The sequence below is a fragment of the Hemicordylus capensis genome, chromosome 5 (genome assembly GCF_027244095.1).
Source record: "Hemicordylus capensis ecotype Gifberg chromosome 5, rHemCap1.1.pri, whole genome shotgun sequence".
Taxonomy (NCBI): domain Eukaryota; kingdom Metazoa; phylum Chordata; class Lepidosauria; order Squamata; family Cordylidae; genus Hemicordylus; species Hemicordylus capensis.
The window spans coordinates 13,387,677-13,412,276 of NC_069661.1; the positions used below are offsets into that span (position 1 = coordinate 13,387,677).

Genomic DNA, 24,600 nt, shown 5'->3' on the forward strand with positions numbered 1-24,600 from the left:
TACCCCAGGCAGGGGTGCACCCAAATAATGGGGCCTGGACTAAAAGCCTTTGGTGCTCCCTCCCCAGCTGCATGTTAAGCATCATCCCTGCTACACACATACGCGAGCACTGTGACACACACACACACACACACACACACACACACACACACACACACACACACAGTATTTTTAACACATGAGTTCTTGAGGGCACAAGGAGCAACTGCACTCGCAAGAATGTAAGACTATAAAACAGGTATATTTATGCAAATATGCATTAGCAGTAGCGTTGCCAACTGTCCCTCATGACGCAGGATGTCCCTCATTTCAGGGATGAAATGTTGGTCCCTATAGGGACAGCATCTGCCCCCATTTAGGCAACAGCATATAATTCAATTACATGTACGTCAATGATACTCAGGTTCTTGATTACCACTGCATACACCTCCCAGCCCGCCCCCACAAGCTTGTGTCCCTCATTCTGGAACTTGTGTCCCTCATTCTGGCAATGAAATGTTGGCATCCCTCATTAGCAGAAACATGTCAACAGGCAACGTAACATATTCTCATCCCACATATTGGTTTCCCCACTCCGCCCTCTGTCTCTAGCACCTGGCACAGGACCAGCAGTTACCACACCACCCAGGACAGATTTGGGGGTGGGGGGCAGGTGGTGTGGAGGCCCTGGACTACGGCCCCAAAGTCCAGGGGTAAGAGCGCCACGCACTGACCTCATGGAGAGGCCAGAGGGCTTGGCTTCTAGGGGCAGCTCCAGCACTTCCTGTTTGGGAATTTAGCCACTAATAGGAAGGCAAGAGAAAAACGAGGCTGGCTACCCAGGTTCAGGTTAAGCGTTTTCTTGTTGGATTTGGCTGCTTGGCAACTTGTCTCACAGGTCTTCCTCAACTAGCTGTCAAACAAACAAACAAACAAACAAACAAACAAACAAACAGGTCTGTTGCCACCTACTATGAGATGCGATTGGTTGGAGAAAAACCCCTGAACAAGCTGTGGGAACTCACACAGGAAAAAGATCTGCAGGGATTGTGGAGAGGAGCCAACCCTATGTGAACAGTCAATTTAATCCCCAGAATTAAACAGCTACGAATCTGCTGCGAATCAGATTTGCTCTTCAGATACCCCATGCATGAAGCCATGTCTGGATAACTTGCAGGAGAGGGAACTGGCTGAATGCAGCAAGCCAGGAGGAGGACTCAGGTGACAAACTAACCTCCTCCCCTGGCTGTTCCTGAGGCTGACCTTTTCTGTGTCTATCCAGTCATTTTGGAGATCAAGAAGGGCCAGGAGCCCACCTCATTCTCTGAGTCTTTTACACACAGCTGGCTGTACTGCGAGTTTACTGGGAGGCTTGACTGTGACCTCGACATTTCCCCCCAAAAACGATGCAAAAAGTAGATTTTTTTACCTCGGATATAAATCAGGCTACACTCTAACATGCAGTGAAAAGCCCAAATTGTGTGTGAACTGCTCCCTGATAACTCGCAGGGACTTCGGGGTAAATCTGTCTGATATGTGAACGCACCTCCTCCATTCCAGAGGAGATGCAAGTTAAAGGGCTTTAAAAGCCCCGTGTGAAAAACTTCATGGGAGTCTGACTGTGGCATTCAAGCTTTCCTTCACAGCCTTCATTTTTTTAATCTTTTTTTTTTTAAATGGAAAACAGATGCTTAGAATGCTGGATTCTGCATCCTATTCTAAATTCTGCCCTGTTGCATTTACAGTTGCAGAACTCTGGAATACACAGACCCATATTGATATGGAAGGACTTGATAGGCCTATTCACATGTTATGTTCAACACTCGTACAACAAATGTACAGTGTACCTAGGTACATAGATCATAACACAAGTACAGTCATTCACATGTATCCTGTATCCAGGTTCACTTTTAAAATGAACACAGATACATTCATTCACACAAACACATGTACAAGTGAATGACAATTGTACACTCATACAGCATAATGTCTGAATCAGGCTCTTGTTTCTGCCCAATCCAGGTCTGACTAAAAGGGCCCAAGGCAACTGACTCTTTGCACCAGAGGTTTCCTCCTCAATCAAGGCATGCGGCTAGCCATAGCAGGCCTACATTCAAAAATGTTTGACCATTGACAAGTTCATGTGTTCATATTAATTCACTGTTCTTGCCGGAGAGTCTTCTCCAAGCCCCTTGCATCTCAGAAGCTCACTCCTGGAGCCGTTCAGCATCCCCCCTTTCGTTCCAACCTCATCCTGCAAATCCAGCATCTGCTGCAGGAACTGAGACAAAACAGACCTGTTAGTTCAGCGTTCTTCATTTTAAGGCCTGGGAGCCAGTGGGGGCCCCCATCAATTCTAAAGCAACCCAACTAATTGTTTGTTGGGCCTGTGTGGAGCTTCGGCCAAAGCGGAATACTCTGCACAAACCCCTTGGCATCTTGTGGAGGGAACCATTCCCACAGTGCTGCACTTTCCCAGGCCCTGGGGTGCTCCTTTAAGGGAAATGGAGCCATCTTGAGCCCCTGCACCAAGAGGTGCACCTAGGTAATTTTGGAACCAGGACCTAAAGGCCTTTGGAGCCCCCGCCCCGGGCAAATTAAGCATCATCATGCTGGGCTGGGTGGCCACACCACCCAAGAGAGACTAAAGAGGATTTTGGGGGCCCCAGGGCCTGAGGAGGCCCTGGACTTTGGCCCTGAAGTCCAGGGGTAAGAGCACCTCTGCCCAGGCATGGATGCAGCCGAGCAGTGGCTTACGTCCAGCCCCGCTCAGCGGCCCCCTCCATGTTTGCCCATGCATGTGACGTCAGGCGTGGATCGGGCTCCAGAGCGAACTCCCCCCCTTCCACGCCCGGGCCGCCGAGAGCCCAGGCGAACTCTCTGCTAGTTCTTTCAGGCAGCACAGACTGCCCGATAGAACGTTTTCCCCTTCCTCTCCCTCTCTGGAGGGAGAGAAAGGGGAAAACATCCTATCAGGCAGCCAATGCTTCCTGAAACGACGTGCTGGCAGCTTGTTCAGGCTCTCAGCAGCCCAGGCCATGCCCGCTTTGCGCATGACATCATATACAAAGGGGTGTGGCCTGGGCTGCCAAAAGCCCGAACGAGCTCTCAGCTCGTCATTTCAGGAAGCGTCAGCAGCCTGATAGGACGTTTCCCCCTTTCTCTCCCTCCAAGGGAGAGGAAGGGGAAAATGTTCTATCAGGCAATCGGCGCTGCCTGAAATAACTAGCACAGAGTTCACCCGGGCTCTTGGCAGCCCGGGCATGGGAAGGGGGATTTTGCTCTGGGCTCCTCTGGAGCCTGAGCCACAGGGCTTTGGTGGCCTTTTCCATTGGTGGCCCGGGTTCTTTGAACCCGTTCACCCAATGGTGGCTCCACCCCTGCCTCTGCCTGCACCATCTTGGAAGGTGTACATGGAATGCTAGGAAGTGTAACCTTTCCCAGCACTTTCCCTGCAGGCCTCCCAAGAGAGGACTCCAGCTCTCTTAAATGGCCCTCTCAGCACTGAGGAAAGCGCAGTACTGTGTGGAAGTCAGCTCAGGGGGAAATGGGTCTCACACTGAAGATGTTTTGAGAAAGTGGCCCCCGCTTGAAAGATAGTGAAGATTGCTGCATTCGTTTGTTTTTAAAGGAATCCTTATATATGCTCCCCTGTGACCCAGCCCTTGACTTTGAACGGGATCTTGTGGGAGCATCCAAGACATTTTCTGGCCTGAGGCGAAAGGCAATAACATGCCCCTTCAGTCTGTGGGCAGGTGCTCAGCATCCTTTTCAGCCCATGCTGCTGAAGCAGCAGGGAGGACACACCAGCACAACCAAGCCAAGCCATGGAGCCAGGAAAGAAGTGGTGTGCCCCAGTGAACGGAGAAGGAGGAAATGAAGAGCATGCCCCAGTTGGGGGCGGGGGGAGGAAGGGCGCTGGCAGTGGGTGGATGGCCCATGGGGTGGCACACGTGGGTAAGGGGGCTGGAACTTGATATCTTGACCACCCCTCCTTGGTTCTGAGGCAATCACCTCATCTTACCTCATTGAAGGGCTGGCCCTGAAATTTAGGAATGTGATATTAAAAAAGAAAGTTTCTCTGAGCATATGCAAAAGACCTTTGCATCACTACTGAGTTACTAAAACATACCTTTACACATCTGGCACTGGGACAGGAACATAGGCCCGGGTCATACGTAACACAGAACCATGGGCCCATCCAAGCCACCTCCACCCGCACTCTCCCAGCCGTGTTCAGACACTGTCTCTCTGCAGCCAGCAAGACGGCAGAGAGGCGGAGGCGCTGGCTGTGTGGGTGTCCTTCTTCACAGAAGGACAGCCAATCGGGCCATAGTGAGGGAGGAGCTTCCACCCTCAATTCCAGCTCCACGGGGGCCCAAACTGCAGTGCCAGCATTCTTTGCTGGCGCTGCAGAAATGGAGTTTGCGACGGTGAAACTCCACTCTGACCAAAGGTTCAGTGGAGTTTGCCAAGGGAAACTGCAGGTTACTACTCCCCCTCCCCCCGCAAGCTCTATTTCCTCCAGCTTGTACGTTCAGGTTTGGGAACCAGAGGTGAAGGGACCTCTGGTTTCCTGTTACGTATGAACCGGGCCATAAACGTATCTGCCTTATACTGAGTCAGACCATTGGTCCATTCAGCTCAGTATTGGCTATATTGACTAGCAGCAGCTTTCCAAGGTTTTAGACAGACATCTTCCCCAGCCCTACCTGGAGATGCTGCCAAGGACTGAACCTGGGACCGTCTACCACTGAGCTATAGTCACACCCTGTAGATAAACCTTATAAATAAGAATATCTCCAGCCTGCATTCTGGCCACTGGAATCCTACCTCAGATCATCTGTGATTGCTAATCCAATAGATACTTGTATGTCTTTAATCCTTGCCCAGATGTGATGCTCACTGGGTGGCTGGTGCACTAATTTAAACAACCTGCAGAATCAAGTGGTTAAGCTTTTTCGCAATCCGTACCATTACATGCTGAGGTGAGAGGGGTAGAATGCAACCTCTGGAGCACTCAAGTAAGAGTGGACAATTCTGATCTGACTCACGGAAGCTTTGTGCAACTTCAGAGATTTTGGCCATGTGGAGCTATAGATTCAGCAAGTGCATACCAGAAAGGGCGACTTTAGACAGCCCTGGCCAAAGAGTTAAGGGAAACAATGGCCTCAGTAGATATGAACTGTCAGTCTTCTTGTTTGCCATCCCACCAATTGACCTTAGTTTTTACTAGTGACAATGGGGATGAATAGATGTCTACTTTTAGGTCTTACCTCTGGGATCCGATAGCCTTTTTTATCAAGAAATTCTTTAAACGCACGCGTTCCATGAAGCTTCATGATCTCAGCATCCTGCAAAAGATTCCAGAAGCCAAACGGGCTGAGCTTCACATGGAAAGAATCCTTGTTCATGCAACACTTTATCACAGGGCAGACAAAGAAGCAGAACCCAAGCAGTGTTCGCTCTCATTTATTTCATCTGTGTGAGGAATGAGTTTTGTTCTGGGCAGCAGTATCAAGGCAGTGTGTGCGCATGTGCATTCAGAGTGGTGCCTTCCTTATTTAACCTGAGCAGGATCTAAAATTAACTGAGCGGACATTAAAAAACTTGTGAGCATGCACATGTGCGCATGCCTTAGAGGGAACACTGAACCCAAGCATAATAGAACTAGGCATGCGAATGTGGTTCTGACTGGAAAAGGCATGTTTCTCGATGGCTCTGATTCAAGGCTTTTCCAGATGGGGATTTATTCCAGCTTGAGAACAAATTTTAATAGGAAACTTATTTAATTTAATTTAATTTAATTTAATTATTTAACATATTTTTATACCGTTCAAATCTTGAGTCTCTTAGCCAGTGCTCTACACAACATTCAGTTCGGCCTCAAGTTCTTAGCGCCATCTGGCAGACAAACTGTGAAAACAATATCTTATCTTTTCATAACTACTTTTATTCTAACTTGAAAAAGACACCGCTTTTTCACAGATTGTCCGCCAGATGGCACTAAGGATTTGCATGATGTACTGAATGTTGTGTGGTAAAGGTAAAGTGTGCCATCCTGTCCGTGTCGACTCCTGGCGACCACAGAGCCCTGTGGTTGTCTTTGGTAGGATACAGGAGGGGTTGACCATTGCCTCCTCCCACACAGTATGAGATGATGACTTTCAGCGCCTTCCTATATTGCTGTGAAGTGCTCACTAAATCTTCCGTCTTCTGGCCAGGCTGGAATAAATCCCCATCTGGAAGAGCCCAGAGTTTAATGGAGTTGCAGTCTGGGAAACAACAGAGTAGAGCTCTTCATTGTAAGGCCTGAAAGCCAGTGGAAGCTCCCATCAACCCTAAGTGCAGCAGCTCCCTGACTGTTTATTTTAAACTCTAGTTGTTGATTGGGCCTGTGTGAAGCTTCAGCCCCTGACACCATACGGAGGCGACCATCTCCACTGTGCAGAGCTCACTCAGAGCCCAAATCTGGGGGTGGGTGGGTGTTGGCATTAAGGAAAACAGAGCCCTTTTGACGTACATGACATGCTAGGAAGTATAGCCCATCCCAGCCTTTTCTCCATGGAGGTGGTTTAAAGGGCCTTCCTAGCACTGAGGAATGTGCACAACGGTGCATGGCTCAGCACAATGGGAAATGGCTCTCACATGACTACTTTGTGGCAAGTGGGGGAAAGGGTAGGCTCTTCTCAGAATTCAAGGCTGGCCAGCAGGTGGTGCTCTAAACTCATGCAAGGTCCCTGCCTGGGGAGTGTACAGAGAGTAAGACTGCCCTAGGAAGTAGCTCAGAAGGCTGAAGCAGTGTGTGTATGGGGAGTAAGATCCTGCTTGGAATTTGTACCGAAGCTTTGAACTTCCTGCAGTTTACTGCCATCTAGAAACGCCCTCAAAAGGCACATGGTATCTGAATGTGTTGCATTACCAATGTAGAGTTTCTCACTTCAAAAAAGATACCTTCCCAGATATCTGGCAATACCTTTTCTCCTAATGACTTCCTTGAATTCTTGATTCTTGTATCCTCTGATTTGGGGTCTTCTAAAGGTTCATTCGCTTTCTGTTTTTTCCAAGTCTTTGGGTCCAGGTACCAGGCACCATACCTGATCTTCTCCCACTTGGGCTGGCAAGACTCCTGTACAAATATGATAATATAATCAGAAAATAATGTCTAATTGCATTTTTCACTACTTCTTTGCTAAAATCCCTCAGGATCCTTTGTAGACCGGAAGATCACATAGCATGTGGAGTGGGAGTGCATGCTGGTGACAACAATGGGGCTGAGAACCCCACCCACTGTATCCTCATTGCAAAACAACAGCAGAGGTGTGTATGATGTGCAGTCATGGGTGTAGAACCAGTCGCTTGACCTGTTGCCTTTTCCCTACAACTCACCAGGAGATTTCCCACTAGTCAGAGTCTCCAGTTGGGTGTCTGCTGCTGCATCAAATGGGGGAAAGCAGCTGGCCTAGTAGGGATAAGTGGCAACTGGAAGAAAAAATAAGCAACTTTATCCACCTCCCACCTGCAGTTTCTTTGCTGCAAATTGCTACCGTCCCCTGTTGGTTTGCAGAAGAGAAGCTGCAGCTGGGGTTTCCAGCCCCATGTTTGATGACGATGGTGGACAACTGGACGTGATGACGTCAGGGGAGGAGGTGATGACGCACACACGCAGCCACGCACGCCTCCGCTCTGGCTTTTTGGCTTTTTTCATCGGCTGCTGAAAAAAGCCAAAAATAAGCCAAGAAGCCAAACCGTTTTTACTGAGCCAAGTGCCTTGAAAAAAAAGCCAATCTGGCCATCTGCCTGTGTGTTGCTGCCCCTGTGGCAGCCTGCTACATTGCAGCAAAAAAGTCTTCAGGCCACTGAAGCCCTGGACAAGCCATGCCCCAGGAGAGCTTTTGTTAGCCTTTTCCCGCCGCAGGAAGTAGAAGAGGCTTCCTGGCTGAGGCAGGCCTTGCCTCCGTATCAAGGTGCTCCTGATCTGGTGCAGTTATTTTGGCACTTCTCTTTTCTGATTGCCCCTTGGCTTGCTTTTGGACTCCCAATTACCTGCCTGATTCTCTGGCTCCGGATTACTTACCTGGCTTGACCCTCGGCTTGCTCCTGACTCCTGGTAGGGGTGTGCATGAATGGTTCATCCAAAACTGGTTCACCTCAAGCCAGGGCTGGTTTGAAGGTTCGATCGTGGACTGAACTGGGGGGCGATTCGATACAGGGATCGAACCGAACTGGGCTGGGTTCAGGTGAACCAGTTTGGGGTGGTAAGCTGCATTCCCAAGGTAGTGATAGCAAGTGTGGGGGAGCTGCTTACCCTGGCTGCTTGCGGCCACTCACCCTTCCTGCGTGGCAAACATGCTCTCCCCTCCTTTACCGAACCACCGGCTCAGCACCGGTTCAGTTCTGGCCTCTGTGCACGGTTCTGGCCTCCACACTATTTCCATGACTTCCGCACATGGAGGCCATTTGCATCACCTCTGTATGCGTGGAGACCAGAACCGAGCCACCACGTCCATGCGCTCACAAGTTTTTGGATGTCCGCTCAGTTAATTTTTGATCCCGCTCAGGTTGAATCAGGAAGGCCCCACTCTGAATGCAGGTGCACATACACTGCTTTGAGACTGCCATCCAGAAAAAAACTCATTCTGCACACAGATGAGAAAAATTAGAGAGAACACTGACTGTAAGATATTCCCCTTAGGGGATGGGACATAGCTCAGTGGAAGAGCATCGGCATGTTTGCATGTAATGTAGAAGGACCCAGGTCTGCTCCCTGGTGCCTAGGTAGGGCTGGGAGAGAGTCCTGCCTGAAACCTTGAACAGATCCTACTGCCAATCAACTTGGCACTTCTCTTATATTTAAGTTGCTCTCTGGCCCGATCATCCCCTACTAATTGAGCAAAGAGGCACCTTTTAAAAGTGGTGATTCTCTTTATTTAGCAGGGGGAGAGCAACTGGCCCTATCCACCCCCAGCACAGCATCCTTCCAGAGGCAGTTGCTGGTGGCTGTCTTGTTTTTCTTTTTTCAGATTGTGAGCCCTTTGGGGACAGGGAGCCATTTTTATTTATCTATTTATATCTATGTAAACCACTTTGGAAACTTTTTGTTGAAAAGCGGTATATAAATATTCTTCAGATCCGTATCCAATCCCGGCACAGGGATTGGCCATATTCAATCCCAGCACAGCATCCCAGCACAGTGGCTGTTCCTGATATCTGCCTTGTGTTTCTTTTTAGATTGTGAGCCCTTTGGGGAAAGGGGACTATCTTATTTATGTATTATTTATTTTTCTACGTAAACTGCTTTGAGAACTTTGGTCAAAGGGCAGTATATAAATATTCATAGAAGTAGTAGTTGCCGTCATCACTGAAGAAAACACTGAGTTAAATGGACCAGATGATACCAAACTCTCCCGGGTAGTGAAATCCAAAACGGATTGTGAGCAGCTCCAAAAGGATCTCTCCAAACTGGGGAAGTGGGCGACAAAATGGCAAATGCGGTTCAATGTTAGCAAGTGTAAAGTGATGCACATTGGGACAAAAAACCCCAACTTCAAGTATATGCTGATGGGATCTGAGCTGTTGGTGACAGACCAGGAGAGGGATCTTGGAGTCGTGGTGGACAGCTAGTTGAAAGCACCAACTCAATGTGCGGCAGCTGTGAAAAAGGCCAATTCAATGCTAGGGATGATTAGGAAGGGGATTGAAAATAAAATGGCTAACATTATAATGCCCTTATACAAAACTATGGTGCGACCACACTTGGAGTACTGCGTACAATTCTGGTCACCACATTTTAAAAAGGACATTGTTGAACTGGAGAAGGTACAGAAGAGGGCAACCAAGATGATCAGGGGCCTAGAGCACCTTTCTTATGAGGCAAGACTACAACACCTGGGGCTTTTTAGTTTAGAAAAAAGACGACTGCGGGGAGACATGATAGAGCTCTATAAGGTCATGCATGGTGTGGAGAAAGTGGAGAGAGAGATTCTTTTCCCTCTCACACAACACTAGAACCAGGGGTCACTCCATGAAATTGATTGCCAGGAGGTCTAGGACCAACAAACGGAAGTACTTTTTCACACAACGCGTGATCCACTTGTGGAACTCTCTGCCACAGGATGTGGTGACAGCCAACAACCTGGATGGCTTTAAGAGGGGTTTGAATAACTTCATGGAGGAGAGGTCTATCAATGGCTACTAGTCGGAGGGCTGTGGGCCACCTCCAACCTCAAAGGCAGGATGCCTCTGAGTACCAGTTGCAGGGGAGTAATGGCAGGAGAGAGGGCACGCCCTCAACTCCTGTCTGTGGCTTCCAGCGGCATCTGGTGGGCCACTGTGTGAAACAGGATGCTGGACTAGATGGGCCTTGGGCCTGATCCGGCAGAGCTGTTCTTATGTTCTTATGACCAATGGTCTGACTCAGTATAAGGCAGCTTCCTAAGTTCCCAACTCCGTTTGAAGTACTGCACAGTGGATGCATACAAAGCACGCAAAGCCTTCTTGGAGGAGAGCTGGTCTTGTGGTAGCAAGCATGACTTGTCCCCTTAGCTAAGCAGGGTCTGCCCTGGCTGCATATGAAAGGGAGACTAGAAGGGTGAGCACTGTAAGATATTCCCCTCAGGGGATGGAGCCATTCTGGGAAGAGCAGAAGGTTCCATGTTCCCTCCCTGGCAGCATCTCCAAGAGACGGCTGAGAGAGATTCCTGCCTGCAACCCTGGAGAAGCTGCTGCCAGTCTGTAAAGACAATGCTGAGCTAGATAGACCAATGGTCTGACTCAGTATATGGCAGCTTCCTATGTTCCTATGATTGTGGCTTGAACGTCTGGAACATCTTCCCTTGGGTGGCTTGTCTGGCCCCTTCCCCACCAATCTCTGGGAAGCTGGTGAAGATCGTCTTGCTCTGAAGGACCTTCATCCTTGACTAATTTGCTCCTCCCTCAACTTGAATGCTATATGACTCTGTGGTTGATGGTACTTTCCTTCAGATGTGGTTGTGTTTCATTTTTACTCTTTTAAAATTTGCATTTTATACCTTGAAGCCAATAAGTGGCCAATCCCTTTTAACATAAACAAATAAAACGTATTAAAAAGCAGTGTTGTTTGAGTCACAATTGTTTTATGCTGGTGGAAAATAATTTTTAAAAACCTGTACAGAATCTAGGAGTGACGGTTACATCTTCACTTTACACACCGGAACAATGTGGATATAAAAATCTGTCCCTATGTGTTTTAGTTGGAACATATGAAGTTGCCAGTCAATCTGACCTTAGTCCACCTACTTCAGGCTGAATGCACTGACTGGCAGTGGGTATATCCAAGGCTGCAGGAAGAGTCTTTCCCAGCCTACCTGGAAATGCTGCCAAAGATGGAAACTGGGAACTTCTGTGTGCAAAGCATCTGCTCTATCACTGAGCTACAGCTCCTGCCTCTTCCCCATTGAGGGGGCAAGTCAAGGTTCACTTACCTTAGAATGATCTCCTTGCTCAGAGATGTTTTTCATGGTAGCCTGTGGCATTCCACCATACTTCCTCAGATCTGCTGGCAAATCATTCAGTTCCACGACATGTATAGGAACAGAGAGAGGGGGCTTGGTTTCATAACCTGTATCAAACAGGCTGCTAATGGTGGCTTCATCAATGTCATATTTCTCTCCTCCCTGCAACAGTAATGCAAACCAAGGAAGTGGCATTTGATATATTTCATTTCCAACAAAAGGAACATTTTAATGCATGGAGTACATTTTTGCAGATCACAATTGTAGATCAGCGTTGGTGCCTTTTGCTTTGATGCAAATCCCCAAAGAATCCCGGAATTTGGTGAAGTTGCTGAAAATCCTCTGCTAGAGAACCTTGTTTCTCTTACAAAACCATGTTTCCACAGTTCCACGGAGAGAGGTAATCTCTGTTAAACCAATTTAAGATATGTCCCTTGCATCCTGTATAAAAATGACCTCCCTTGCAGCCTCTGGTGGGATGAAGGTCAAATTCCCAACACAGATCCTGCTCATAAGAAGATAAGAACATAAGCTCCTTGCTACCTGTGCCCTTGTTTAACACAACAGCAGCACCTAAACCAGGGGGGAGAAGTGATCTCTTGCACAAGCATAGAACAGGGTGCCCCATGCCAACAGGGTCTTCCCAAATGTTACAGGACACCTGTTCAAATATTATGCTGTATGTGCATTCAGGTGTCTGTCTGTACACATGTAGATGCTTTTGTGTGAATGACTGTACTTGAGTTCATGTAAAAAGTGAGTTTAAATGCATTCATTTAAACCTGGGTGCAGACCCTCTCTCGCCACCTAATGGCGCAGTGGGGAAATGACTTGACTAGCAAGCCAGAGGTTGCCGGTTCGAATTCCTGCTGGTATGTTTCCCGGACTATGAGAAACACCTATATCAGGCAGCAGTGAAATAGGAAGATGCTGAAAAGGCATAATCTCATACTGCACGGGAGAAGGCAATGGTAAAGCCCTCCTGTATTCTACCAAAGACAACCACAGGGCTCTGTGGGTGCCAGGAGTCGAAATCGACTTGACAGCACACTTTAACTTACCTTACAGACCCTCTCAAATACAGATAGGGAGTGTGCTGTCAGGGAATGTGCTGTCGTTTGTGCTTGTACATAATGGGCCTGGTCTCATGACCAGCTAATGGCGCAGAGGGGAGCCAACCTGCCTAGAGAGCAGGAGGCTGTTAGTTCGAATCCCCGTGTGTGTGTCCCAGAATATGGGAAACTCCTATATCAGGCAGCAGTGATATAGGACAGTGCTGAAAGGCATCATCTCCTACTGCGCGGGAGAAGGCAATGGTAAAGCCCTCCTGTATTCTACCAAAGACAACCACAGGGCTCTGTGGGCGCCAGGAGTTGACACCGACTCGACGGCCCAACCTTTCCTTTCGCCCGCTCATGACCACAAGCGGGTAGGAGGAGTATCCAGCCAGGATCCCAGACCCGTGCATGCTCCTGAGACCCAGTCAAAAACAGAGGGAGGAGGATGGGAAAGTAGCTGCGTGTGCTAGCCACAATCTGGGTAGGATGACATGGGACGTGCTTTTCCTTCACCCTTGGTACAATGCTAGGTAAATGAGATTGGCTGGCTGCAACCACCCTACCGAGTTTGCAGCTAGCACACAATTTGTCCCCCTATCTCAAATTTTGCCAACACACAGCCAGTGCTAAGGAGCACTCGTGGGTCTGGGATCCTGGCTGGTCTTGTGGTAGCAAGCATGACTTGTCCCCTTAGCTAAGCAGGGTCTGCCCTGGTTGCATATGAAAGGGAGACTAGAAGGGTGAGCACTGTAAGATATTCCCCTCAGGGGATGGAGCCACTCTGGGAAGAACAGAAGGTTCCAAGTTCCCTCCCTGGCGGCATCTCCAAAATAGGGCTGAGAGAGAGTCCTGCCTGCAACCTTGGAGAAGCTGCTGCCAGTCTGTGAAGACAATACTGAGCTAGATAGATCAATGGTCTGACTCAGTATATGGCAGATTCCTATGTTCACCCAGCTTTTGGTTGGTAGAACAGACTTAATGTATGAAGAACTGTACATGCATACAGACTGATATGTGTTTGCACTGTTTGCACTGTCCACTTAAGCCCTATTCACACATGATGTTCAGTGTATGTACAGTAGTACATAAGAACAGCCCTGCTGGATCAGTCCCCAGGCCCATCCAGTCCAGCAGCCTGTTTCGCACAGTGGCCTACCAGATACCCCTGAAAAGCCCACAGGCAATAGCTGAGGGCATGCCCTCTCTCCTGTTGTTGCTCCCCTGAAACTGGTATTGACAGCATCTTGCCTCTGGGGCTGGAGGTGGCCTAAAGCCCTCAGACTAGTAGCCATTTATAGACCTGTCCCCCATGCATTTGTCCAAGCCAAGCCCCTTTTAAAGCTATCCAAGCTATTGGCCACCACCACATCCCATGGCAGATAATTCCATAGATTAATTATGTGCTGTGTGGAAAATTACTTCCTGTTGTTGGTCCTAAATTTCCAGGCTCTCAGTTTCATGGGATGGCCCCTGGTTCTAGTGCTGTGGGAGAGAGAGAAAGATTTTTCTCTATCCACTTTCTCAGCTCCATGCATAACGTGATACACATGATAGACTCTATCATGTCTCCACATAGTCGCCTCTTTTCCAAACTAACGAGCCCCAGATGCTGTAGCCTAGCCTCATAAGGAAGGTGCTCCAGGCCCCTGATCATCTTGGCTGCCCTCTTCTGCACCATTTCCAGTTCTCCAACGTTCTTCTTAAGATACAGTGACCAGAACTGCATGCAGCACTCCAGATGTGGCCACACCATAGATTTGTATAAGGGCTTTATAATATTAGTATTTTTGTTTTCAATCCCCTTCCTAATGATCCCTAACATGGAATTGGTCTTTTTCAAAGCTGTCACGCACTGAGTTGACACTTTCAACAAGCTGTCCATCATGACCCCAAGAGGGGGCCTGTACTCAGGTTTGCTTTTAAACCATTTATTTTGTTTTGTTGTAATCCTCTATAAAAATATGCTAAATAAAAAAAAAATATAAATGCACACAGTCATTCACACACACAAAAACACCATGTGCATCTGCACATACATTTATACAGACATATGTATACATATTATGTCTGAATAGGCCTTGACTGTATGTGCACTGAACATAATGTACAGATAGGGTTACACTAAACTGTACAAATATTTAATTTACCATATAAACACAAGATGCAACTCATAAAAATCCAAGTATAAATCCAACAAAACAAGTGTATGTATACAATATACAAATCATGACGAAATCATCAACAAATAAGTGTGTGTGTGTGTGTGTGTGTGTGTGTGTGTGTGTGTGTATAGATAGATAGATAGATATATTCCCAATCAACCAAATCCAACAGTGACCCACTGTTCCTCCATTTTGAGAATAATATCTTTTTCAAGTGGATAAATGCGAGCATCCAATAAATTCATTATTTATTTTAAAAGGCTTCCATTGTTTAAATAAGCCTCATTCACTCAGTCCTCTACCCCCAGAACAAGTAGCAGAAGCCGGGTGCAGCCAATTATGTAGATCTGAATTGGGAGGAACTGAGCTGGGTGAGACCATGTGTGCGGGGGGGGGGGGGGTAGGTAGCATCATCTCCCCTGCAGATTTCAACTGTCCTGATACTGACCTCTCTCCCCTTTGCTCCCCAAACTTGTTGTTCTAGAGTTGCCCATATTAACGTGTACCAGAAAATGTTTGGGCTGGGGGAAAGACCACATCCAAGCAGTGTTTCCTCACCAGAGAATCAAACCAGCTGCAAAAGTCTTTGATGGACTGTGTTACACTCTCATCGAGAGGAGGAACATAATTCAGCCTGGCCTCTCTTGCTCTTGTAGCAACTTCTTTTTTGGAGAACCATGTGTAAGGATCCTTGCTTTGGGGCTCCTTCCTGTAGGAGACATTTGCATGATGCTATAATTTAGTGTCCTCTAATACAATTTAAACTCCAGTGCAAATAAATAATACTGTTTGGTATATGTGTAAGTGTGTACACACACACCCCTTTATTACAGTCACAGACCAGCTACATATATGTGCCCAAAGTACTCTATCTTTCTGTCTGTTTGTCTTTCTCTCTGTCTCTCTCACATAGAAATTATGCAGGAGAAGCTTTCCCCACCACTTATCTGCATACCAGGAAAAGCCTCACCAGGGTGTTTTCCGGATTACATACTACAACGTACTTGCAACGTATCCACTAAGTGCCCCTCCATATTGCCTGTGTTTCCACATCAGTGTCATTGTGTTGTCAGCAGAGTGCTGTTCACATTTCCCATACCTTGATTCAAATTTTCATGCTGTGTTTTTGCCCTACAACACTGTAAATGCGCTGCAGGAAAGTAGCTGGGTGTTTTTTTTTGCATTGTAGGGAGCCTTTCCCCGCATTTTATGCATTGTAGCATTTTGCAGTATGGACAGTTCTTTGCCCTCCCCTGCCCGTGCTTGCTTCCTTTGCCCCCTTGCCGTGGGGATAGAAACAGGCAGGAAGAAATCTCAGCTTTCCTTTCCTTTCCTCCCCACAAATCCCAAACCACACACTTCCCTCCTCCTCTGCTTGCCGTTGCTTCCAACATAACTTGAGCTTGTCAACACAGAAGGGGGAGGGGAGAGCAACTGAGCAGATTTCGGAATCCAAACCTTTCTCGTGCACATTTTACTGAAGAGGAAGCCCATTGAACTAAATCATTTACTTCTGGGCAATCCCACATGCTTAAGAGCCTCTCCATCTCTTACAACCCTTTTTTTAAAAAAAGGCAGTCAAGACACCTTTGTTCACCCAGGCTTTTAATTAGATACTGTTTTAATTGATGATTATTAGTATTTTTAACATTTTAAAATGTTTGTAATGTTTTAACTTTTTTATTTGTTGTTTTTATTGTTTTGTTGTAAACTGCCCAGAGACTTGAGTGTTGGGCAGTATACGAATGTGCTAAATAAATAAATAATAAATGCTGCAAGGCAAAGGGCAGGGAGAGAGAACAGTCACTTACTTAGAAGGAAGCCCACTGAACTGAATCATAATTCATTTACTTCTGTGCAACCCCACAGCCCTCACTGGAGGAGCACTTGCCTCCCCTCCTCTTCTCCCCTCCTATTTATTTATTTATTTCTCTGGAGGCACGCCGCCGCCATCCTCCATCCTCAGGAGAAGGCCCGACAGGAGGGAAGCAGCGAGGGCAAAGGCGGAGAGGAGAAAGGGGCCCCACCGCCTCTGCATGGCTCCCGGGCCCTAGCAAGGCTCTGCCTGGGGCACCGACTGAGGAGGAGTGGCAGAGGCTGCTGCTGGAGCTGAGGGGCCACCGGCCGCCACCGCTATGGAAAAGAGCGCCCACCCAACTGGGCATGCCAGTGCCTCTCCCCCCCGCCCCCTTCCAGGCTTGCCACAGGATTCCTTTTTGCTCCCCCATTTAAATTTTTTTTTTAAATCACTCCACACACACACTCCACAACTCCATTGGCCCAAATGGAGCAGGAGGAGGAGCAGATAAATGCATTTCAGTGAGAATATGGACACTCCTGCCTGGAAAATATGTTCCACCAGACGGAAAACATGAATGGCCACCCGCTTACAACAAAGCATTAAACAACCCTTTACTCTCGTTTTGAAACCGTTACCCTATTCCATCACAGTTTGCAATGCATTAACCACTGCAAATCTCGTAGTCCAGAAAACGCCCTGCATATTTTCGGTGTGCCAGGCTGTTTTTACAGCTGCAGTAACAGAGTCGGCTCTCCTGCATCTGGCAGCCCAGTTTTCTGTCCTTCCTAAAGCTGTGAACCTGCTCAGCCTTTTGTGCCCAGAAGGTGGCATCCATCAACAGACTGTCTGCAGACTCCTACCGTTTACTTTTACAATGGTTGCTCATACGGCTCAGAATTAAGAATCCAAACATGTCCCTGCTCCCTCTAAGGAGGCAGGGGACCAACCATGGGTGAGGGTGGCAGAAGTGTACAGCTTCATGCCAATTTAACATAAAGCAGTTTGGCAATTTACGGCTTAGGATGGACATAGGAATCTGCCTTCTACTGAGGCCAACCATTGGTCCATCTAGCTCAGGATTGTCTACCCAGACTGGAAGCAGCTTCTCCAAGGTTGCAGGCAGGAGTCTCTCTCAGCCCTATCTTGGAGATGCTGACAGGGAGGGAACTTGGAACCTTCGGCATGCTGGTCAGTGTAGACAACACAGAGCTAGATGGACCAACAGTCTGACTCTGTAGACAGCAGCTGCCCTATGTTCCTATGACCAAAAATCAGGAGTGCACACAGCTCCCAAATCAGCGTAGGATGCGTCTCCTACCCAATTTACAATTGTGTGAACTGGCTGAAGGTGTAGACTGACCCTTATCTTCTTAAGAAATCTATTTGTCTTCAAGGTGCCATAGGTCTCTTGCCACCCATAGATACTGCAGCACCATCTCTACATGGAAATGTACATCATTGCAGGCAATCCACAGTGCTCTTTCATTGGCCGCGTTTGCACGTAGGTAACGTGGAACCACAGTTCCGCCCCTGCCCCCCCGCCCCCCGCCTCCTGTCTGAATTCAGACATCATGGAGAGCACTCTCTCTGCAGTCAGAGAGACTGCAGAGAGGAGGGGGGAACTGGCTGTACGGGCTTCCTTTTGGCATGAAGGACAGCCTGCACAGCCAATCACAGCAGAAGGAAGGGAGGACCTCCCTCCCTCAACTCCCGTCACACTGAACACAGCCTGCAGTTCTGAATTCAGACAACATGCAGGCTGCATGGAACCTTGGGTTGGGGCAACGAAATTCACGAAAACCCAAGGGTTCAGATTCAAAATCCAAACCTCGGGTGGGATGCCTCATGGAACCAGAGTTGCACATTAGAACAGCCCTGTGGGATCAGGCTCAAGGCCCATCTAGTCCAGCATCCTGTTTCACACAGTGGCCGATTTGGATGCATTTGGATGACATGCATTAGGATGACACGGGGAAATTAACTCTGCCCCCTAAAACTCTGGTTCTGCATTATGTTCGAATGCAGCCATTGTGTTTTCTCCAGTACTCACCAACTGTATGACTTGGGCTTGGTTTGTCTGTTTCTTTTGTCTCCCGGCTGAGATTGCATTGAAGAGAGAATACAATGCTCCTCTTCTACAGCAGCATCTCCACTAAGTGGAAGCATCTCAGGGTCCAGGATGCCCATGACCTCCTTGAAAAGCTACGAAGAAGAAACAGAAAGCGTTTCTGAATGGGAATAGGCCACCAGATCAGTCCAGAGATGTTGGAGGTGGAATTTCAGTGCATCAACCTTTTACACCAACTATCCTAATGATCACTAGGGACATTGGGAGTAGAGATAGTGAGTAAGGGTCTCCCCAACTGCTTTACCCATCTAGGACCCCTGAACTGACTCTTCTGCACTTCCTGTGCTGAGTCACAATCCTTCCTTTCCTCCTAGAGAGAAGATGGAAACATCTCTCTCCCTCCTTACCATCATGTAGCCCTTTAGATTAGGATTAGGACTTTTCTATCCAAGTGTACTTAACCAAAAAATAATTAGTATTTAGTTCTACAAGAATCTCCATGTGTTTTCTCTAAATAGCTGCAACAACTAAACCATCCTCTGCTACCTAGTCTGTAACTGGAGTGTGTGTGCTCATTCTGTAGTGCTCTGCTGTTTTACCTACTGGGGGTAAAAATTAACAACCCACCCCCCCCAACCCCAACAAGAGATACTGATCAGGCAGAAATCTCTAATCTATGGTGCATAAGCTAGAAGCCCAAATGGTGGTGTGTGTTTTTTAAAGTAGCTAGGAATTTTCCATAAAGCAAGCAAGCAAGCAAGAAAGAAATATTGCAAATACATGCATGTAATGAAACTTTGCCAGCCTTGCACTGAATTCATATGTGAACTGGACACATATGAAGCTGCCTTATACTGGGGCAGAAGAACGTTGGACCACCTAGTTCAGTATTGTCTGCATTGACTGGAAGCAGCTTTCCACGGTTTCAGACATGGGCCTTTCACAGTTCTGAGGACTGAACCTGGAATTTTCTGCATGCAAAACCCATGAGCGCTATTCAGACATTACGCAGTATATGCCTACAAGTACACTTGAACATGTGTTTGTGGGAGTGACTGTGCATATATATCTCTGTGCTTTGTTTTTTAAATAAATTATTTTTAAAAAAATGTGAATCTGGGTACAGCCTCACTAAAATGCAGGGAACAGACAGGAACCGTACTGCTGTAGGTCTGTCAGATATTTATTTCTCTATTTATTGTTCAATTTATATACTGCTTTTCATTAAAATAATAATGTGATATCATGTATAAATGACTATGCATACATGCAGTTCTGTATGTGCACACACTGTACACAGATAGCACTTGCATTGGATGGAGCTATGCAGGATGCCTCTCAATACCAGTTGCATGATCCAGCAGGGCTGTCCTTATTTGTTTGTTTGTTTGTTTATTAAATTTGTGACTGCTCCAAATTGTCATCTCTGGACGGTTAACAGCACCATAAAACAAGTTAAAAACATATACAAGAAACTTAAAACAACTTAAAAATTTAAAAATTCTTGTGTTCTTTAAAAGTTCTTATGTTCTTAGGCTCTGTCCCTGAACTATGGCCTCTCCTCAATTGCCCCCACAGCAAGGGACAGAATTCCTCCAAATGGGACGCAACCAGGAATCGCATGCCAAGAAATGAGGGAAACAGAAACACTTTTAATGAAATGAATAAACTCCTTCTAACAACAAAAGCTTCTTGAAAATGCGGTAGAGATCCAGGGGTCATTGTGAGCCCGGCTGATGTTTGGCTATGCTGAAGAAATGGAGGAAGTGTTTAGGAATGTCATGTCCTTGAAGTACAACTTGCAAATGAGGCCAAGAAGGGTGACCTTTTTCCCACACTTGGCTGCAATTGGCATCTACATTCTCATGAGCTGTTTTGTGTGTGCTTGCCTATTACAACAATAAAAATCCCCAGCAGTGATAGTCCCCCCCTCCGCCTCGATGCTCTTATGAGAAATTATGAGGGAAAGAGAAATTCCCCTCAGTCAGAGAATCCCCCCAGGGGAGGCCGGGATAGGTCAAGGTGACAGTGATGCATAACAAGATTGTTTTTTTCACTACCAGACGCCTCTTGAGCAGTGAAATCTCTGGGCCAGCCTGTTCCCACATGACAACAGAGATTCACACCTCGTCCTTCAACTGGCCCTCTTTACTGGGGACTGCCCCAATTTCCTGGTCTCTGACCCTAGCAAACCACTGCCATTTTCGAGACGTTGGGGGCTTTCGAGATTTGTGTAAGTGCACAGTAGTCCTTCAGGTTTCAGTGCCATGTACATCTTCTATAATGAGATAATGATGAAGCATATGTGATGGTTTTGAGTGGCTGACATGCTAACACGGCTTTAGTGCAAGACTGTTGTGCTAGCTGGCAGCCTGGGCCACCCCGTGAGTGAGGAGAGGAGCCAGGGCATGTTCCTCTGTGAAAATGTTGGAGGGTCCGTAACATTCACAAGGCAAGTTACTCTCTTGCTTCACCCTCACCTAGCTCATAAGGTTGTTGTGAACATGGAACCAGTCAGCCTTTGACCAGAAAATCCTGGGAGAGGATCTAGCTCACCCTTGTGGAAAAGTGAATGCTGAACTCAGGGGCATAGCTAGGGGAGAGGGGGCCTGTGTTCACCCCTCTCTCCGGTGGCCCCTCCAAGTGAGGGAGATAATGAAGAAAATAGGGAAAGGTAGAGCATAGGGGCCTGCAGGAGCTGCGGGGCCCAGGTTCTTTGAACCCATCCACTCAATTATGAGTACAGTCCTAGCGATTTGCTTCACTTTTGTATTAACCATATTGCCTAAATAATCTTTAACATTTACACAAATGTGGAATCTTACCTCCAGAGGGATGCTCTCTTCCAAATGAGGGTAAAGAGCTAAGGGATGTTGGCTGAGGCAGTACTCGACTTGAGCAACACCATCTTTTCTGGCTTGCAGCATTGGGCTGAGCTTGGAGGTGCAGCTCTGAGGCACGGCTAGCATCCTTTTGGCCCTCTGCTGTGTCTTGTGCGGGCCCTCAGGCTTCCTGGTGAGAATAACAGGAGCAGGCCCCTTGGTGCCGTGGGTAACGATGCTGTCACATGGAGGAGGGATGCCCCCACGGAAATCATCCAGATTGTTTTGCAAGAACCTCCAGCGTTGGCTATTCAGGGAATCTGAGAGCCTGGATTTGTTAAGACTGTGTTTTTGAAAGCACTTAAAAGACATGTTCTCTTTGTATCTGAAAAAAATAAAACCACACACTCAAGGACTACAACCTTGTTTTTTTAAAAAATTGGCCTTGCTTCTGTACCTTTAACAGGAGTCTTATGCACAAAAGTTTAGAGGGTGAAGCTTTCTCCCTTACATCCATGCCAGGAAAAGCATTCCTTGCTTTCTTTCTAGGTCAGATGCTACTGAAAGCATAGAAGCAGAACTAATATACTAAAGTGGCAACCCTGACACAAAACACTTCTGACCACAACCAAATTATTACCACCACACTACACCACAGCTTCTTCTGTGGACTTTTTAAATAGCCAAATCATTACATATCACTAGTTATGCATTTGCACATAAAGTATACAAAGTATAGTGAGGTCCTAACCAGTGTTCTCTGTGTTGGAATATTATTTGCAAATAGCTCTCAAACAGCCAAAAAGCACTGTTGGTTTGCACAGACGCCTTATCAACGGCGCTTGCAGTGGGTGGTAGATTCCACCACCACCCACCACCCTTGAGGATGATACTGCTTGAAAGTATGCCTCAAAGGGGAGGGGAACCAGGCCAAGGCCATAAGCCAGATGTCTTGAGAAGTAGAAAGTGTGAAATATTGCACTTGGAAGCAATTCGGAACCTTTGGGGTTAAAAGTAACGCTTTGGCTTGTATAAAATGCGCAGGTGCAAAATTTGTTGAGTACACAGTATATAAGGCAGATGAATTGCCAGAGGGGGGCGGTCGCACCCAGAAGCTTTTGCTAGCATGAAATAAAGCTTGGTTTGAAACTTGATACTGGTGTCTGGTGAAAATTACCTAGCCAAGAGACGGGCGACAGGGAGAATCTCTCCCTTCTAACACAGGGATTCCCAGATGTTGTTGACTACAACACCCAGTAACTCCAGTCAAAGGCTATGACAGCTGAAGATGCTGGGAGCTGTAGTCAACAACATCTCGGCATCCCTGTTAAAGGGAACATTAGTACTAACTCATCAATATTCTTTTAATGACATAAATGCATTTCCATTATATCAATTATTATTTTGTGACCGTTGCAATCAGGGACGGCCCTTTCATGAGGCGAGGTGAAACAGTCACCCCAAGTGGTGGATTATTGGGTGCCAACAAGTTGGCAAGGTGCCTCTCACTGCTACCATTGGAGTCACTCTTGGAGACTGACCTAAGCCTTGCAAAGTTTGCAAAAAGGGCCCCTCCTCACTCTCACTGCAAAGCTTGCAAGACGCACATGGAGGGACAAGGAGTCCACGGGCAACCTTCCCTCCCCCCTGCTCCCTCCTGCACCACTTTCAAAACTTGCAAGGGTTAGTTTTAAAAGGGGACTGGCCCCCACCAAATGGCAGCATTTGACACCTCACCTCAGGCACTGCCATGCCTTGGGCTGCCTTTGGTTTCGATTTTGATACCACAAGTTATAGTCTCACAAGACCTGAAATCCCCATTTTACGCTAGTGTCAGTTTCTCATATGGTGCAGTCAAAACAGGGACCTGAAATCCTCATTTTGAATTTGTGTCAGTTTCTGATACAGTTCGGCTAAGTTTGCTAAAGACTATACCCAGTGTTTGGGGTTGCCAGCTGATCAGAACAAAACTAGCTGGGCCTGTTCTAGTGCCTTTAGCAGTAGCATAATGTGCAGAATCAGCATGTGAAGCTTTTCTTGGGCATGAAAGGGTTTCACCTGCAGATGCTTGCAAATCAAGCTGTTGTTAAAGGCTAAACTACAGGTGCTGGTTGCAGAGTTGACAACACCATTCTTATGTTAAAAGGGAAGAGATAGTGGAAAAGTTCTGTCCCCAAAATTGGATTTCTACAGGGGTACAGATTTCTTCCTAGCATTTGAAAAATCCCCCTTCATTTTATTGAACCCCCCCGCACAAACCTAATAACCCATATCTCCCCTCAAGACTGTCTTTCCTTCACCCCCCCCCCCAAATTAAGTGAGGGGTTACTCCTCGAACTCTCACTCTGTCTGCACCCCTGGATTTCTATATGAACCGTACCAGGAAAAGGTATTACAAGCATTCTGTGTAAATGATCTCTTCTATAATAATATATCCAAATAACTAGCATATACTTTACACCAAACTGCAGAAATAAACAGAAGGAGCAGTTGACCCTCTAGCAGGACAACACTTCATAGTAGAATTATGAAAGAGTGATTTAACTTCTTAGCTAATGATGCAATAAAGGAAAATACATACCAACCAGCAAACGTTGCACAGCTCCACAAACAGTCTTGCATCTAAATCTAAGTCAGTAGTGCAAGGACACAGACATGTAAATGTTGCATAAAATGTTGTTCCCCGTTAAGTGTATGGCTGGCGTTTGAGTTTTCATAAATCTTTGTCTTTGGGGAGAGGAGAAAACTGAGTATGTTCCCAGCAGCTCTCTGCCTCTGCTCTCAGTGTGTTTGGGACTGGTTGTTAGGGCAACAAACATCTTCCCAACTAGCAATTCAGTTGGTTTGTGCATGTATGTAGAGCATTTTTTTGCACATGCAAGAACAAATCTTCAAATATCTAGAGGAATGTCACATAGAAGAAGGAGCAGGCCTCTCCCTTGTTGCTCCTGAGGAGAAGACTGGAGCTAATGACTTGACATTACGAAGAAGGCAGTTAAGTTTCATTATTAAGAGGAGTTTCTCAACTGTAAGAGTTGTTGAACAATGGAACAACGGTCCTACCTGATTAAGCTGGTGGAGCATCTCCAGACGGGCTCAGGTTTCATCAGTATTAATAAACAACTTTATAGTAAATCCACTGCAACACTATGAATAAATTATTGGGATTCTTTTTCATTTAACGTTTTAAGGGGTACAAAACAGAGATGCCCACTCTC

General features: G+C 46.9%; 1 protein-coding gene across 2 annotated transcripts; it reads right to left on the reverse strand.

The window, feature by feature from the left end:
- Positions 1-220: 220 nt before the first annotated feature.
- On the reverse strand, positions 221-24,150 carry LOC128328440 (protein FAM47E-like). 2 transcript variants are annotated; one of them, XR_008309220.1, is made up of 9 exons: positions 23,964-24,150; positions 21,386-21,767; positions 18,543-18,694; positions 15,250-15,400; positions 11,442-11,633; positions 6,956-7,108; positions 5,256-5,333; positions 4,813-4,914; positions 221-892 (listed from the first exon to the last, which is right to left on the reverse strand). XR_008309220.1 is itself a non-coding variant. In XM_053258438.1 (8 exons), exons 2-8 carry the CDS (start codon positions 21,752-21,754, stop codon positions 2,132-2,134), a joined length of 1,224 nt encoding a protein of 407 aa, XP_053114413.1. In that variant the 5' UTR covers positions 21,755-21,767; positions 23,964-24,150; the 3' UTR covers positions 221-2,131. The 2 variants fall into 2 exon arrangements, 1 of the variants encoding a protein (XP_053114413.1); XM_053258438.1 differs by lacking the exon at positions 4,813-4,914 and having other exon boundaries at positions 221-2,260.
- Positions 24,151-24,600: the final 450 nt, after the last annotated feature.